Source organism: Lathamus discolor, chromosome 10, assembly GCF_037157495.1.
Source record: "Lathamus discolor isolate bLatDis1 chromosome 10, bLatDis1.hap1, whole genome shotgun sequence".
Lineage (NCBI taxonomy): Eukaryota > Metazoa > Chordata > Aves > Psittaciformes > Psittacidae > Lathamus > Lathamus discolor.
Window position 1 is genome coordinate 11,126,881 of NC_088893.1, and position 15,574 is coordinate 11,142,454.

General features: G+C 45.2%; 1 protein-coding gene and 1 long non-coding RNA gene across 4 annotated transcripts in view; one reads left to right on the plus strand and one right to left on the minus strand.

Annotated features, from left to right (window-relative positions):
• Positions 1-15,574, plus strand: part of LOC136019804 (uncharacterized) — a 207,053-nt gene that overhangs the window by 100,121 nt on the left and 91,358 nt on the right. The window lies entirely within an intron of this gene.
• Positions 3,598-9,212, minus strand: BOD1 (biorientation of chromosomes in cell division 1). Its single transcript, XM_065690771.1, has 4 exons — positions 8,865-9,212; positions 7,475-7,599; positions 5,462-5,662; positions 3,598-4,470 (listed from the first exon to the last, which is right to left on the minus strand). Exons 1-3 carry the CDS (start codon positions 9,195-9,197, stop codon positions 5,464-5,466), a joined length of 657 nt encoding a protein of 218 aa, XP_065546843.1. The 5' UTR covers positions 9,198-9,212; the 3' UTR covers positions 3,598-4,470; positions 5,462-5,463.

Below are 15,574 nucleotides of genomic sequence, written 5' to 3' on the forward strand. Positions count from 1 at the left end.
GGTTCCAAATTCTGTAATAAATTTTGAACTTGGAACTGCATTTCCATGATGTGGCAGTACTTGAGGGATGAGTAAGGCCTATGTACCACTGAGTGAAGGCAGCAAAGATGAGTGATCTAACATGTTACTCTTTCTCATTTGGCTGTCCTCCTTCACCAGATACACTTGAATTTAGGTGTTTAGTTACAGAGGTCTGATCTAACAAACCTGCTTTCAGCTATTCAGGGATGGATCTGGAGACTTGGGTTGGGTTCACCTCTACCAGAAGGAGACACCATGCTACTTTTAAGAAGGGAGGTGGTTATAAACATTGGAACTGCTGCTGGAAAATATGGGCTGGTTTAGACAGAAGCTAAATATATAATGGCAATTCTGATTCTACTTCTTTTAGTGAAGTCTGCTTGAGTCAGTGTCTGACTTACCAATGGACTAGATACTACTCACTTAAATAGCTGATGAGGGCAGGGAACTGGTTGGGCTTGAATTGCTCTGTTGATAATCTGTGTCAGGTAAAACTGGAAAAAGCATCTCTGGAGTTGTCACAGAAGAGCTACATAGATGTAGGGGTACCCTGCTCTTCCTTATTCTTCCCCCCAACTTAAGATCAGAGTGTTTTTTTTTGCATTACTGTATTTTAATCATATGGAATGTGGGATAATTCCTTTTATAGCCAAGCAACAGCTAGAATTTGACGCATTACCTTATACGCCCCTTGGTTGTGATTGATAAGTGCCAGGATGATTGACATGGTAACACAATCCTTCTGGGTAGGTTTGTGGGTTTGGGTGGGCATTTTTCCCCCTTCGTAGGGCTAATGATGAAACTGGATTCAGTCCGTCTTGCTTCCAGTTCTGGAGTCAATCAAACACTAAATGGCATAATTAAAAGCGCTAGTCTGGCCAGCAAGATGTGAATTTCAAGATTATTCTATGGGACTTCAGCTGTAGTATCTAATCCTTAAAATTTGTATGGTAAATCGCACCTTACTGGTCTGTGTATTGACATGTGCATTCCTTTCATTCTGTTTTCATAATATTGGACCTGAATACAGCATCTTACTCCCTTCCCACTCCAGGACTTACGTAGGAGGGTGAAGTTGGCTTCCTTTTACAGGCAAGCAAACAGGTAAAACAACTAGCCACAGATGTGGCTGTGGACCAGCAGGACTCTGCAGAGAACTTGTACCTCCTAGTTCCTAGTCTAGTATCTACCTACTGAGCTAGGCTGGCTCCTGAGGGTCTGCACTCTGGCATTTCCATAGGGCAGAGCAGCCATGCTCATGCAAGGCTGGTTTTCCAAGAATGCAACTCAAACTTCCTGAATGCCTTCTTTAAACTGCAGCTGGTCTCTTGTGACTGGGCAGAAGCAAATGCACAGGACTGGGACAGGCAAAGCCAAGGAGGCAGAGAATCTTTACAGCTCCTTCACATTAATACTGTATCTGATGAAGAAATGCTGCAGTCTCTTGAAACTTATAAAAAGCATGAACCTATTCATCTGAGAAAGCCAATTCAAGGTACTATATGACTGTCCAGGAAACAGGAACAGCCAATTTCAATGTGAGAAGGACTCTTAAGATCAAAGGGAAGGCCCATTTGATCCACTCAGGCTCACTCTTCTAATATACTGCCCTGCCCCTTCAGCTCCACAAAGGCAACTAATTGCTTTTTGAATTACTCAAGTGTCTTAGACCTGTCTGCCTCACAAGGCTCTTCAGACTCTATTTACCATATCCAGTGTAGGGATGTAAACTGACTGATATGCTAACTTTAGTCCAACATCCTACTACACAAATGAACAATTTGAATTCTACAGTAGGTACAATCTTGTTCGTTCTGGTATAAAGATGTCTCTAGTACCATTTAAGGCTGGAATCCTGTTTCTGTCAGTTGCCAGGAACATTTGTATATAATCAAAGGGCACTACCTGCTGTTTCTTCATCATAAGGACTTCATGGCTTTTTTCACTGTCCCGTTAGATGTAAGGCATGCTCCCAAAGCTTGTTACTTCCAAGGCTCTGATCCAAACCAAGAACTTCAGAGCCCGAACATCAAAGACTATGATCCCAAATGCAGATTGGCTGTCTAATATCATTAGGTGCCTCAGTTCTGATCTGGAAGTTCCCATAGTCACTGCAGTCATGCACTGTGCATAGGCTGAGACCAACAAAGGCACGGCCCTACACACACACAGCAGTGGCACAGCATTACTGTTTAGTTCAGTTTTAACACAGCCTCACATTTAGAGAGAGAACAACAGAAAAACCTCTTAACTACAGTGACTGAATCTTTTCTCCTTCACTCATCTGCTTTAATAAGCAGTTCTCAGAGGCAGGACACACAGGTTCAGACTCCCTCTTCACTACAGCAAATCAAGCTCTACTTGCTACTTTTTAAAGCTGCTGTCCCTGCTCCCTAAGTACTGCTGCTGTAATGCAGAATTTGTTCTCAGAACCCTTTTCGCTTGCTCTTTCTAGACTCTTGGAACTTCTTTTTTCCCTACTGCATAAATGGCTCAGTTTCAAAACAGTGGTCGAGACAAGCTACCAGGAGGTAAAAGACAGATCTTTTCCTGCCAAGAGCTGCCCTTAAGGCTCTAAGGGAAAATACCTACTACTGATTTGGAGAGCACTCTTTAACCACCAAATCAACATGCAGTTGAGAGCCTTTTCCTCACATACCCCTCTTATAGCAGGAACACAGACTATGAAAAAAAGAGTCAAGCCAAGATTATCCCAATACAGAGCTTTTCAAACTATATCAGGAAGGTTATAGCCAGTACATTACTGAAAAGTACAGGCATTTAAGTTCTTATTTTGACAGGAATGGGATAAAAATATTGATGGAAAAATCATGCGTCAGCAGGACTACACGGCACTGTGCAGAGTACAGTCTTACTGCAGTGAAGTTCTGAGAGCTCTCTTGTGAAGGGTTTAAAGTACCAGGTGTTCTCATCTCCATTTCTGCATGTAACTGTGTTGAGACGAGGTACTAAGCAAAACAAGTTAGCTACTGAATTGAACCACAGCATCAGTCTTCCCTACAAATTACCTGGTTTGAAAGGAAGCAGAGTGTAGCAGGAATTGCATCTGTTTGCTTACAAGGTCTATGGGTAAGGCCACAGCTAAGGTATGTAACCCATCAATAGCAAGGATTCAGACATTGCTGTGTTATTCAATGACAGAAGCAGATATTAGTTTCTTAAAAGACTGCTGTCAGAACAGAAAAAAGAAAAGGAATAGCTGTAGCCTATTGCCAGAAGTCTTTTGTTTTCACAAGGCTGAACATGCTTTCACCATCGCTAGCACAAGATTGAACTTACTGAAGATATATAGATCATTAATGATGTGAGGTAAGGTCAGTTCATTTCTTTGATACTTGTATTTTTTGAAAGACACCTTATCTGGACAGTAATTTTCATAATAACTTCTACTAATAACCCCAATATTTCAGATGTGGATTCATCTATGAGCTGTGTAAGGCCACATTTTCATTAGGCTTCCAGCAGTCAGGACTCTTGGACTTCTTTAGTTTTTCCTTGAGAATAAAAACCAAAAGCAAAAGCAAAAACCACTCTAGAAAAGCTAGGAGTCAGAGATGGGTTTTGAAGTCTTTTATTGGAAAAGGTATGGACATTTGCTGGCAGAATACTTGATCACATTCTCTATTTGACTGTCATCCAGAGGACACTGCATGCATTCAAGCTGAAAGCATAGGACAGTTTCCACTAGGCACCTGAGAAATTTCACAGGAAAGAAAAGTCTTTCAAGTTGAAAGAGAGGTTTCAAACTGATCACCTACCCTGGTGCCCTTTGCTCCCCCCCAGTTACCTGGGAAATAAGAATTAAATCAGCTATAGTCATAGCCAACTGTAAACATTTCCCTGCAATGCAACAGAAATTATTTACATAATTGATCCTGAAGTGTTCTTTCCAGTTTCAAACAGGAAATGTCTTTCCTAAAGCAGGCAGTGCAATGAGTTGCACCCAACTTGGCACCTACTACTCAATGCTGCGCTATGCAGCAGAGGTGTACAACGCTTCCTCTTATCTGGCTTATATCAAAGCAAATCTGACAGCTGTTACTTGGTGTCCAAGAGACTACCCCACCCCAAAACATCTTTCTTCCCGCTCCCAAGTCTAATATCATCTCAAACCACTTCCCAACCCTCTTCAGACACGAGCCAACTCCCTTTCTCTTCCCACACCCTTGCCTGAAGGCATGATTAACAAGAATACATGCTGCTCTCTGTACTGCAGTTAATAACAAAAGTATCTTCACACTTTGTCCCTCCACATGCAGAACTCCAAGTGCATCTGAATTTCACTGATTTCAGTGCCTTCTCACAGGCCTGATAAAGGTTATTCATCTTTGGCAGACAGCATTCCTGCACCAAATGGAACAAGTAATCCATTGCCAATCTAACAGGACACGCATTTTGCAACGGCAGCTGCTTAGTAACGGGAACTCACTGCAAGAAAAAAGAGTTTAGAGGATGGTACCTTCACAAGTAAATGCATTGAATAGAGAATAAATTAGAATATATTAATTAACAGCTGCACTTAGCTGTAGGTTATAATGGACTTCAAACTATTTGAACCAGAAAAGGTTCAAGGTACTAAGGCTGCAAGTCACAGATAACTATTCACAATTAACTTCCTTTCATGCAGCATGATTTTACATTCTCCAGCAAAGCTGCGGATTGTAATTTTCCATCAAGACAGTGGTTCCTCAGTAATACGTACGTAGGCCTCAAATCAACATTATGATACAGGACCTTATCAGAGATGGGTGCATAGTCATTTGTGTTAAGACAGAGTAGCAATTATAGCCCCCTGAGGCCCCTTGAGTTATTTTTATCACAAAAGCCACAATGAACCTGTTTTCAACGAAGGCATCTGGAAAGACATAGGTTGATCCATTTAAATCAGTCAGCTTGGAATGAACAGTTATTCACTTCCAGAGATATTACCCTTAGTCCAGCAATGAATGTTTTGGTCACTGCCAATTCAACATTCCAGTATATGTTCTAAAACTTTCAATGCTAAAGCACAATAACTTGTCACCTCTACTTTCAGCTGTATTTCAGTAAAGGATATAAATTTTTAATCCATTTGATATTGTTCTAAAAGTTATCCAGCCAATTCCATGTCAATTACTGCTGGATATGCTTTTACTGGAATAAATGGCCTGTTGGCCTGATCCAAAACTGGCACTAGAAGAGTCCAGTGTTCCTTGATAGCTGTTTTACATCATACCTACATCTTCAGTCCTAATCTATTTTTAGCAGACGCTTCAGTGGAAGCAGCTCAGAATGACTGTGACATTGACAACATGCTGATGATTAAAGTGTTGTATTTTTCCTGGTTTGACAGGGAGGACATCTTCTTTATCTTGCATTTTGCAAACTACAGAGACAAGGGACATGAAAGACATGAGTAGTAAATGCAGGGATACAAGACCTTTAGGAGGCATCCTGAGATGGAGCAGGAGGATCCTTGTTCTCAGGCTCTGGAGGAGGAGCTGGCACACTTTCCTCTTTCTTTTGTGCAGCCAAAAATTCATGAATTGCCCTCTCTATCTGGGGCCTGAAGATGTGGTTTAGTTTTGGATCCACCACCTGAGAAATAATTCTGTCCACTCCAGCTTCCAGCATTCCTGACCTTGAACAAAGACAAAGGAGTCATTCAGCTGCTGTGAAAAACTTCTCCCCAAACTCCTCCAGTAATTCTCCAGAGCCCTCCAGTCAACTGCAATTAGCATTAACATGGTGAGAACTGCAGCCCACTCAGTAGATCCTTAACAGGGGACTGTTTCAAGCACCTATTTTCCACCCAACCCCCTCTGACTTCTCCCTACAGAATTAACAACTGACATCTGGTTCCCCAGGTACTCAAATGGCACGCTGGACAAGAGCCACTTTAATAGGGCTCATGTAGAAATGAGGTCAACATGAAAGCAAACAAACATATTTTGGCACAAACAAGGGAAATAAGCTATTCTGAGGAGGAGGGCAGGTGAAAGCACAGTGGTTTTTTTTGGCTGTCTGGAGGGAGAAAAGGCCTGCCCCCTAATAACACTGCTGTCACTCATTCCTTATAACTGTTAGTCTAGACAGATGGGTATTAATTATAAAAACAAGCACATGTAGCACACAGAAAAGTTTCTGGAACTGAAAACTAGTAACTGAAGTGACTTATTACTTCAGGGGCTGCGTCAGACTCTTGGATTGTGGGGCACAGGCTGCCTAGCAGGCTTAAGTCATGTCTGCAAGGGAGCAGGGGACAGGAAATGGAGATGTTGCCTGGTGCTTAGAAAAGGAGCCACAAGACTAATAAGGCCATGAATGCTGTGAGTGAGTGGGTACAGGGTCACGGCACATCATGTCACCTCCAAGTAACAGCACACCTATATATATGCACGCAACAAAAGACATACATATCTGGATACCCTCAGCACTCAGTCGTGCAACTACAGGAGTGACAGGGATCCTCTAAACTCCCTAATACTGTCTGCCTATAGCCTACTTAAAGGGAGCACGCTACACTCTTCCCATTACAGGCTCCCTGATTTAACATTTTTCAGTTGTCCACTTCATTGTAGTGGTAGGGTAATATGAAATAAGAGGAAGCATTTAGTGACAAACATGTCTCAAGGACTCCAAGTAAAGACAGTAAATTCTGTACTTCCAGTGGACACTCCCATCTCTACTTACAGATTAAACAAACTAATAGTGATTTACAGATTCCATCAAGTACTCTGAAATATGGTTCCTTCTGTGTGTGAGACAACCTAATAGCATTTCCTTATAAGCATAAATGCCATTATCAAGTTCCCTACTGCCCCTCTATGCACAACTTTTACTATAAAGCTTTTATCTATGATTTTTAGTTAAACAAGCTAAGGCTCCTACTTCAGGCTGCAGTGAATTAGTACCAGGAGATAATAACCTTAAGTCTCTAAGCAGCATAGTTTAAGCTGGCTTTCCTGTAATGCTGGAGATGTAACATCTTGAATAGCTGTACAAAAGCTACTCTCTGCTGCATGAAATCAGCCTAGCCCAGTGCGATTGCTGCCTGCTAGTGGTCAGAGTCTACCTCAACAAGCTTTCACACCTTTAGCATTTTTTCTTTAGGTGATATAGGCTCTTTTCTGAAGATAAAGGTCATTCAGGTGGGTACAGTTTCGCCAGCAGGCACAGTCATGGCTATTTGCAGTAATAACTTGGCTAGATAGCTAATACAAGTATTTCACCATGTTACTTAACTCATCAACATACAAACTTTGGATAAAGCAGTACTATAAGCATTTTAATGAGACTTAAGGCTGCACCCACAATTACAATGAAATTTGTGAGAGCAGGAGAGAAAGTGCTGTGAAAAACTTTAATCTGTACAGTCTTATTTGACTTAGATATTTAGACATTATTTATGAAACAGCATCATTATTTTACAGAATGTTGCTTGCTTACTTACTGAATCACACTCTGCCTTAGCCCATTTCGTAACTGGTTTTTGTTCATTGCTGGATTCCATTCTTGTTTGTCCAGGTGGGTCGATACAAAGTTGTCTACTTTCTGCCTCAAATTTTGATAGGCTGGCTAAAAAATAAGAAACAGGCCGGTTTAACAGCTAAATTATCTCAAAATAATCCCCTGCCAGAGTCCTTCATAATACATCTTTTGTCATCTATACTACTGTTCTGTTGTCTGTATTCTCCGTCCTTTCACATTCTGAACAAAGGTAACCTTGTTGTACCTAAGAACACAACTGGTAACTGCAAAGAACAGTCAGTGTGCTATCATAATAATTCAAATAGCTGCACAGATTGCCTTTAAAATTTTCTCTACTTGTAGTATTACTTGGTGAAATGCAAACTGCCTGTGCAGACAGGAATTGTTACAGCAGAGCTCTTGTTGTCTGGAAATGCTCCACCACAGAATTCCAGGAAACTGGCCGAGTAATACTGTCACTAACAAAGAACTTGATTATTTGTTTCTGTGATACTAACAAAGGTGATCAGAATTATGCGAGTTCTATCAGTGGAGACTTAATTCCACTGAACAGGAAATGAACTAACAAACCTATATAAATACATAGGAACCTGGTGCTGTGCCAGCAAGGGTCAATAAAGTGGCAACATTTGTATTTCAGAACTTGAGATGCATATGGGATGATGAATGAAAGGGTTGGTAACAGAAATGCAGTATCTGCCCCGGGCAATGTATAATTATCCTGGCAAAGCTGCTCTCAGTTATGGCTTCTCTATGCAGGTGACCTGACAGCTTCAGGAATGGCTTTGCAATGGTTGCTGGGGTGGCCTAAAATGATAACTGAAAGTTTTGGAAAGCAAAACACCCGTGTTCACTTTTGACACAGAAGTCACGAACTTCAATGCTGCCAAGAACTGCTCAGGAGTTCGTGTTGCGACTGAGGAAGAAATTAGTTTAAAACAATAGCCTGAGAACATCGCGAGAGAAAAGTTACATGTTTTGCAAATGTGGGAATTATGCTCAAGAGGAGCGGTGTTCTTATGGCAAACCATTTTCCTAACGAGGACTGGGCTAGCAAATGAAGTCTGAGCCTGTGCTCTGCTCTGTTTCACCTCTGGGGTGCTGCTACCACCTCAAGCCAGGAGCCGCTCCATAGAGGCCTAACGGGCACAGACCCTGGCGCGGGGGTGCAGCCCCACCGCCCCGCACCTCCTGCCCGCCGTCCCGGGGGCGGGGCACCGTGGGCAGAGGGGAAGGGAAGGGACGCGGTGCTCCCTCGGCCAACAGGAGCCGGGTTCCAGGGGCGCCGCCCAGGGAGGAGACACGCAGGGCTCCCCGGGGGCCGGCAGGCCCGCCCGGCTCGGCCGCGGTACCTTTGTGTCCACGTCGGCCAGGCAGTCCCTGCGGAACCCGTCGAAAAGGCCGCGGCTCTTGAGCTGCTCCACGATGATGGCGATGAGCTGCGCGTCGCCGGGCGGCAGCGAGGCCGGGTCGGTGGCGCCGGGCCCTGAGCCGGAGGCCGCGCCTCCCGCTCCCCCTCCGCTACCCGCTCCGCCGCCTCCCCCGCCCGGGGCGGCCCCGCCGGAGCCGGCGCTCTCGGACATGGCCCACGGCCTGCGCCCGGGGCCCGCCAGCGGCTGCGGCCCGCGGTACTGCGACCGTCGCCTGCGGCGCGCTAAGTTCTGCGTAATGCTCGCGCGCTGCATCAAGGGGAGGCGAGTCCTCCCGAGGAGGTGGCGGTATAGGCCATAGGGCAGCCGAGCGCAGGCTCTATGGCTCAGGGAAATACAAATCCCAAGGTGCACCGCGACCGCACACCCACAATGCGGCGCAAGGGTGGCCGAGCTGGTTTCGTGATGCATCTTGGGAATTGTAGTTCGACAGGGTGCGTGTCGCTCCGGGTGCTGGCGCAGCACAGTCCGGTCGGTCCGGCTCCGCTGCACGGCTGCTGTCTATGGGGAAGGGGGCTTCGGGACATGCGGCTCGGTGGTTCGGGGCCTCCGTCCTCGGGAGGCTCTCAGCTTCCTCAGAGGATACCTGCCAGGCTGTGGCTCCGGTGGCGTAGTTAGCACTAGGTGCAAATACAGAATAGAGTTTAGTGGAATCATCCTGGATTTCCACCGGGATCCGAGTCTCTCATTCATCGCACTGCTGGCAAAAGGGAGGGCAGAACCAAAAGCCTGCCCAGTACCAGACCCTGCAGAGGGAATAACTAATGGCTTCTTTTAATGGGGCTTTCTCTGTTGTGTGTGCATAGATTAGTGGAGTCATTTATTGTTCTGTTTACATCTGCAAGCTACAGCTAGTACATTAGTTTTATTTCTTTCCTACTCACACTTTAAAGAACAACTGAACTCATCAGGATACTCCCATCCTAACACAGGAGGGCAAGCCGTGCGCAAATGTAATAATGCAGTCCTCCACAGAGGTGCACTGCGTGGGTGCATCCTCACTTTTCGTTCTGTATACTATTCAATGAGCCGGGGGATGGCAACAGTTTGCCTGCCACGCATTGTCCTCCTCTACCTGATTAAAATTCAGCAGCTCTCAGAAGCGGTTTAAGCTGTCCCTTTCCATCTGGCAGCTTTGAGGACAGAAGAGAGGAAAAAACGGTAGTGTGTACAGAGCCTGAGCTTCACACTGACACGTAAGTGCTCTCGTGCTGCAGTGGAAAGACTGTCCTTCCGGCCAGACACCTTGTCACTGTCACTAGTCCGCACTGGCTATCTCAAAGTGGGGTACAAAACCCCCACAACTCATCCAGGCACTCAGAAATATCCATGGAATCGCATTCCTGCCGAACAGCTGCCAGCAGTTCTTCCTCCCCGCCACTTGTGACCAGCTCAGGAGCACGAGTTTGCTGGCATCGCGCTGGTGCAGGCGTTGCCCTTTCACGTGGAGATAACCCCGTATAGGAATGCATTAATCTTGCTGTGCTGACCGCCCACCGAGATCCACAGGGACACTTGAGGGGCCGTGGGACATGTCGCGTAGGGTTTGTTCCAACCCTGTGCTGGTGCGGGAGGCTCTGGATGCTTCCCCAGCCAGCACGTAAATGCTTTACAAGATAAAACCATCCCATGAGCCTGGGGTTCCTCGTTCTGGAGTTCTCGGGGATACGGCCCTGGCTTTCCCCGCGGGCTGGGGACCCCGGGAGGGATCTGACGGCAGGGTTGGGGCAGGATCCAGCCCCGTGTCCCCGGGAGGAGGAAGCCAGCGGCGGCCCCAGCAGAGGGTAACCGGCAGCACCGGCACGTCCCGGCCTCCCCTCCTCGGGGAAGGGCCGTAATTAATCGATTTGCCTCATTAGGGAGCAAGCAGCAGAAGCCTCTCACTGCTTGCACACAACGCAGCCACTTAGGCAGCAGCAGAAAGGGAGCCAAGCGGAAGGTGGTTATTTTTTGCCGAGTTTCCTGCTGTCCTGGGAAAGGCTCCTTCCCTCTGCAGCACTGGGAGAGAGCAACCTGAAGGCAAAACCAGCCTCTTGGCAGTCCGCTGCGTTCAGGAGAATCCAACCTAGGGTTTACTGGGACTGCCACAGGTGAAAATTCCTCCCAATTAACAAATCACTGAAAGAGACTCTGAGCATCCATGTTGCAGGAGAGGTAAAGCCTCAATGCGAACCTCTCATAGCCAGGATGTTTCCCAGCTGCAGCACTCAGAGCAGCTTCTTGCTTCAGTTAAATGCTGTCACTGTCCCCAGCCATGACAGCTTGTCTGGAACCACCTCCTCGATAGTGCTAAGGTGAAGGACAGTGCTGATTCTGCCATGGTAGAGAAGCACTGCTCACGGTCTCTGTGTTAGGCCTCTTCCATTACTTGTAGGTGGATGCAGTGATCTGTTGCTAAGGATGGCACAAAGGGATGTGCATTTGATGTTTCAGGGCAGTGGGAAGGGGTAAACCTGGCAGTTAGCAGTGATAATGAGGATTCATAGGTTTCTCTTACAAGTTGGCTGGATGTGTGATCTAGGGCAGGCAGTGTTTCATAGTTTCGAGATCTGTAGCTGGGGCGTGAGAAGAACATAGCATTTAATCTGATCTATCTGGGTGTTTTTGCCCACCATCATAGCACACAGGCAAACATGAAATTGTAGTGTCTTAGATGAAGCAGCCTGTCCCCCAGAGAGGAGAACTGTGGACCTCTCCAAGCGTCAGATCTCTAGTACAAAATTCATGATATCTGTGAATCCTCTCTATATTTGTGCCCTCAAGGAAAGCTTTAGGCAGTTTGCACAGGTCAGTAGGACAGTCAGGAAGGGTGAAATCCTACCTGTTTGTTGCTGCTTTTGAAAACACAGTTCTGATGGTGGCTGTAGGGGGAAACAAACCTGTAAAGCTTAGGGAGAAAATTTATTTGAGAAGAAATAAACAAACGTACTTAGAAAGTTGTTTGTATCAAAGTGATGATCAATGATTTTTAGTCTTATTTCCTATGTTACAATCCCTCTGAAACCTGGTCATTTGGTTGACCCGGGAGATGAGGATACTTAATCATAATTTTATTTTGTGAAGGACCACCCTTATGGAGTTGCACTTTCTATCACAAATGACCAGAGCCAGGGGTCAGTCCTTTATTCGTCGTCAGTGTTTGCCACCGCAGCCTTTCAGGGTTCCTCTTTTCTCAGCCCTTGGTCTCAATTCCCCCTCCCTTTGCCACTATCACAAGAGCTGTAACCCAGCACCTCTTTCCATGGAAATTCTGATATCGCAGGGAAAAAGTTACCCTCTGCTACAGCTGCCTACAGAGAGTTCATGGACACTGCAATTGGCTGAGGAAACCGAATTGTTCCATGAAAGTGGAGTGAATGAAATCTGTTTTCATGGGTGCTTGAGTCCTTTCTGCTCCTTAAAGCTGTCGCTAAAGACTGCACCATTGTGTGTATGATACTGTGGTGCAAGGGGTGGTGTGGTTGGCAGCCTGGTGCTCACTCTGCAGAATACACAGCAGTGGAGTCCTCGGTGATGACACCCATTTGTGTCCCTGCCCACACAGCTTCTAATTTTCATTAAGTCTGTAGAAATGCAAATAATGTTGAGGGATCTATTCTGGGGTATTTGATCTCTGCAGATGTGAGTTTGTTCCCTTCCTTGGCAATGGAGATGAGCTTTCTACCTTTGTTCATGCTTTGGCCTGACACCAGGCCTGTTATAATCTGTTTAAACCACGACACCATCTCTAGTGCTCAGGAGCAGGTCAGCTGCTGGAGAGGCAGAAAAAGCCAACACACCACAGTATGTCATAAACCCTGTCTCATGCAGCGTTGTTGGCTTTTGCATGTTTGACGATGTTTCTGCCTTAGACAACATGTGCAGCTTTATCCTACAGGACCATTTGAGATACAAGCCCCTAATTGTGAGGATTTCGGGTGAGGGCAATCACTGGGGCTGGGCAGAGGGGAAGGTTCATTTTCGTCTCTTGAGGTTTTCTTACATCATTAAAAGACACAGACTGTATGGAGGAGACATAGTTGGCAGTTTTCTCTTCTTTGTCCTGACAACCTCTGGCCAAAATTTGGAAGCCGGTTACTGAATCTAGTTTCTGGCAGCTTTGCCCTTGCCAGTGATTAGACAGAGAAACCTGGAACAGGCGGCTGTGGCCAGGCACTCTATGTGCTGAAACACAGATTGAATTACCATGGGGACCAGAAGCAGAGGGTGAACCTACATATTCACAGACTTCCACTGCTTCTCTCACGTACACACATGCAGATTGCCAGCAACAAAGGATTGAACTCTGGCCATTTTAACTGTAAAATTGTAGTGTTCAAGCAACAGTGCTGGGTTTCTTAGACTGGGCCACAAAACATTGAAGGAGGACTATGATTTTCCATTACTTGTGTGTTTTGGGTATAGGGTAAGCAGCTCAGTGTATTCGGGGAAAAATTCAATGTTAAAACTGTAATAGTAAATCACAAGGTGTATCAGTAATTTGGTGACTGTAAGCAGAGGCTGCCTGGGATGCATCTGGAATTGCAGACAGTGTCCCCAGCGTAAGGCTCAGATGCTTCTGTGTCCATCCACCGAACTCTCAGTGCTCCAAGATGTCCCTCATTACCAGTTTTGCAAAGCTAAATGCTGGGGAAGAATCTGGGGCAAAGAGAGACAAATCTCCTCTTTTGAGATGAGATATCAGTGTAGTGTGAAAGAAAGTCTGGGTTAACCCCAAGAGGAGATTAGACAAAGCTCAGTAGGCATGCAGGCTTTTCTTTCTCTGAGTGGAATTCTACCCTGTAAATGTAACTGATTTCTAAATACAAAAAATAAAACTAATTTTAAAGATTGCTTTTCTAATATTAACGTAGGAGAAACCCCCTAGGAATCTTGCCATGCTATCAAAAAATAAAGGGAAACCATTTCAAGGCCTCCTGGAATTGCGCTTTTAGCTCTGTTGCCCCAGCTTTGCATGCTCAAAACAGACATCTGACAGATGTGTATCTTTGCTACAGAGAGTAACGTCAGTACTAGTTTTCACCACCACCTTCTTCCATTTCCTCTGCAGGAAAAGCTTTCTGGGTTGGAAGTGAGGTTACAGGAGGTGGAGAAGACAATGAATGGGGCACACTTATGCTCCACAATTCTGGGTCCTTGTAAATGCTGCTGAAGCTGGAGTTTGTATCAAGGCAGCCTTAACTTGTGCAATGCAAAAAAACAGCTGCTCCTGGGTAGGAGCTGTAGAAGCTGCCTCCCTTTCTCCCTGCGCTGGGACCTCCAGCAGTACAGACCCAAATCTGCTTTGCTGTTATTAGCAGGTGAGCTTTTTCCCTGGTGTGTTTGCAACCTAGATATTGCCCTGATATTTCTGTGCATGAGAGCTATAGCGTGTGATTTAGTACGAGCTGACTATAAATCAAGGTGAATCCAGCAGTGGTGTCAGTGAGGCTAAATTTGCTCTTCTCCACTAGGAGCATACAATCAATGCCCGCTGGCTTTGGGCCACATTTGCCTACTTTTTGTAGGATTGTATCATTTTGCAGAAGTTCATATTCTGTTCCTTTCCTGTGGTAGGATGGAGCTGTGTTCAGGAATACAAACCTAGTCCTCTGCACCGTGGTTGTAACTAGAGAGCAGTGCAGAAACCTCTGAAGTAGAGAAAATACTTGCATGAAAGTTTGGTCCATTCTGTGTCATCCGTTCCAAACTTGCTGTTTAATCTTTGCATCAAACTTTGAACTCATCAATGCAGCCTTCGCTGTGTGTTTGCATGGACTGGGGTCAGTGCTGCAATGAGCTTTCTTTGGCAGGCAGAGGAAGTGCCAGAGTTATTAGATCCCGTAGATTTACAGAACGAACAGCTTGGCTACACAGGTGGCAAATTATTGCAAGAGTTGAGAAGTTGGAGGAATGTTCCCCAGCCCATAATTCTCTCCTGAAGAATGTGCACCATGCACCCAGCCTGCCAGCCTTTCACAGGATCCAGAACCCTGAGGAAAACATGTATTCCCTGCATGTTTGCCATTCGTGCCTGGCAATGTATTATCCATGGAACATATGCTGTATATATGACACACGTTCTCAACTCAGACTAAGGCCCAATGCTGCAAGTGTGCTAATGGTGATGGCTTCAGTACAACAGATTTGCTCTTGAGGTTCAGTTTTTATGTATTGCTTCCAAAACTGGGCCCTACAGCATTACAAATATTATTGGTGCAAAACACTATATTGCAATTTACATTTACATATAGAATAAACATGTATGTAGACACACGTGTGTGCATGTTTATGGATGATATACCTTTAGAAGTATCTCTGTATTAGAACAGCAGGTATATAAAGATTTAGACAGAATTTGTATACGACATGCCCATCTCCAGAATGCTGTTTTATTCTCTGTCTTTTTTTTTTTTTTGTGGTTTCTATCTTGTAACTGCAACAACTTGGAACTCAAAGTACTGTATCTTTAAGTATCTAAGGAAAATATATTTGTAAAGCAGAGCTGCTGCAGAACTTTTCAGAGACGCATGCTGTGTCCTCAAACAGAAATCTCAGTTGTTCATTCTTCTATCATTGTTTCCACTATTATGAAAGATTAAAAGCATGTGGGAAAAAATAATATAAATATTATTGCCATATATGCAGAAGGG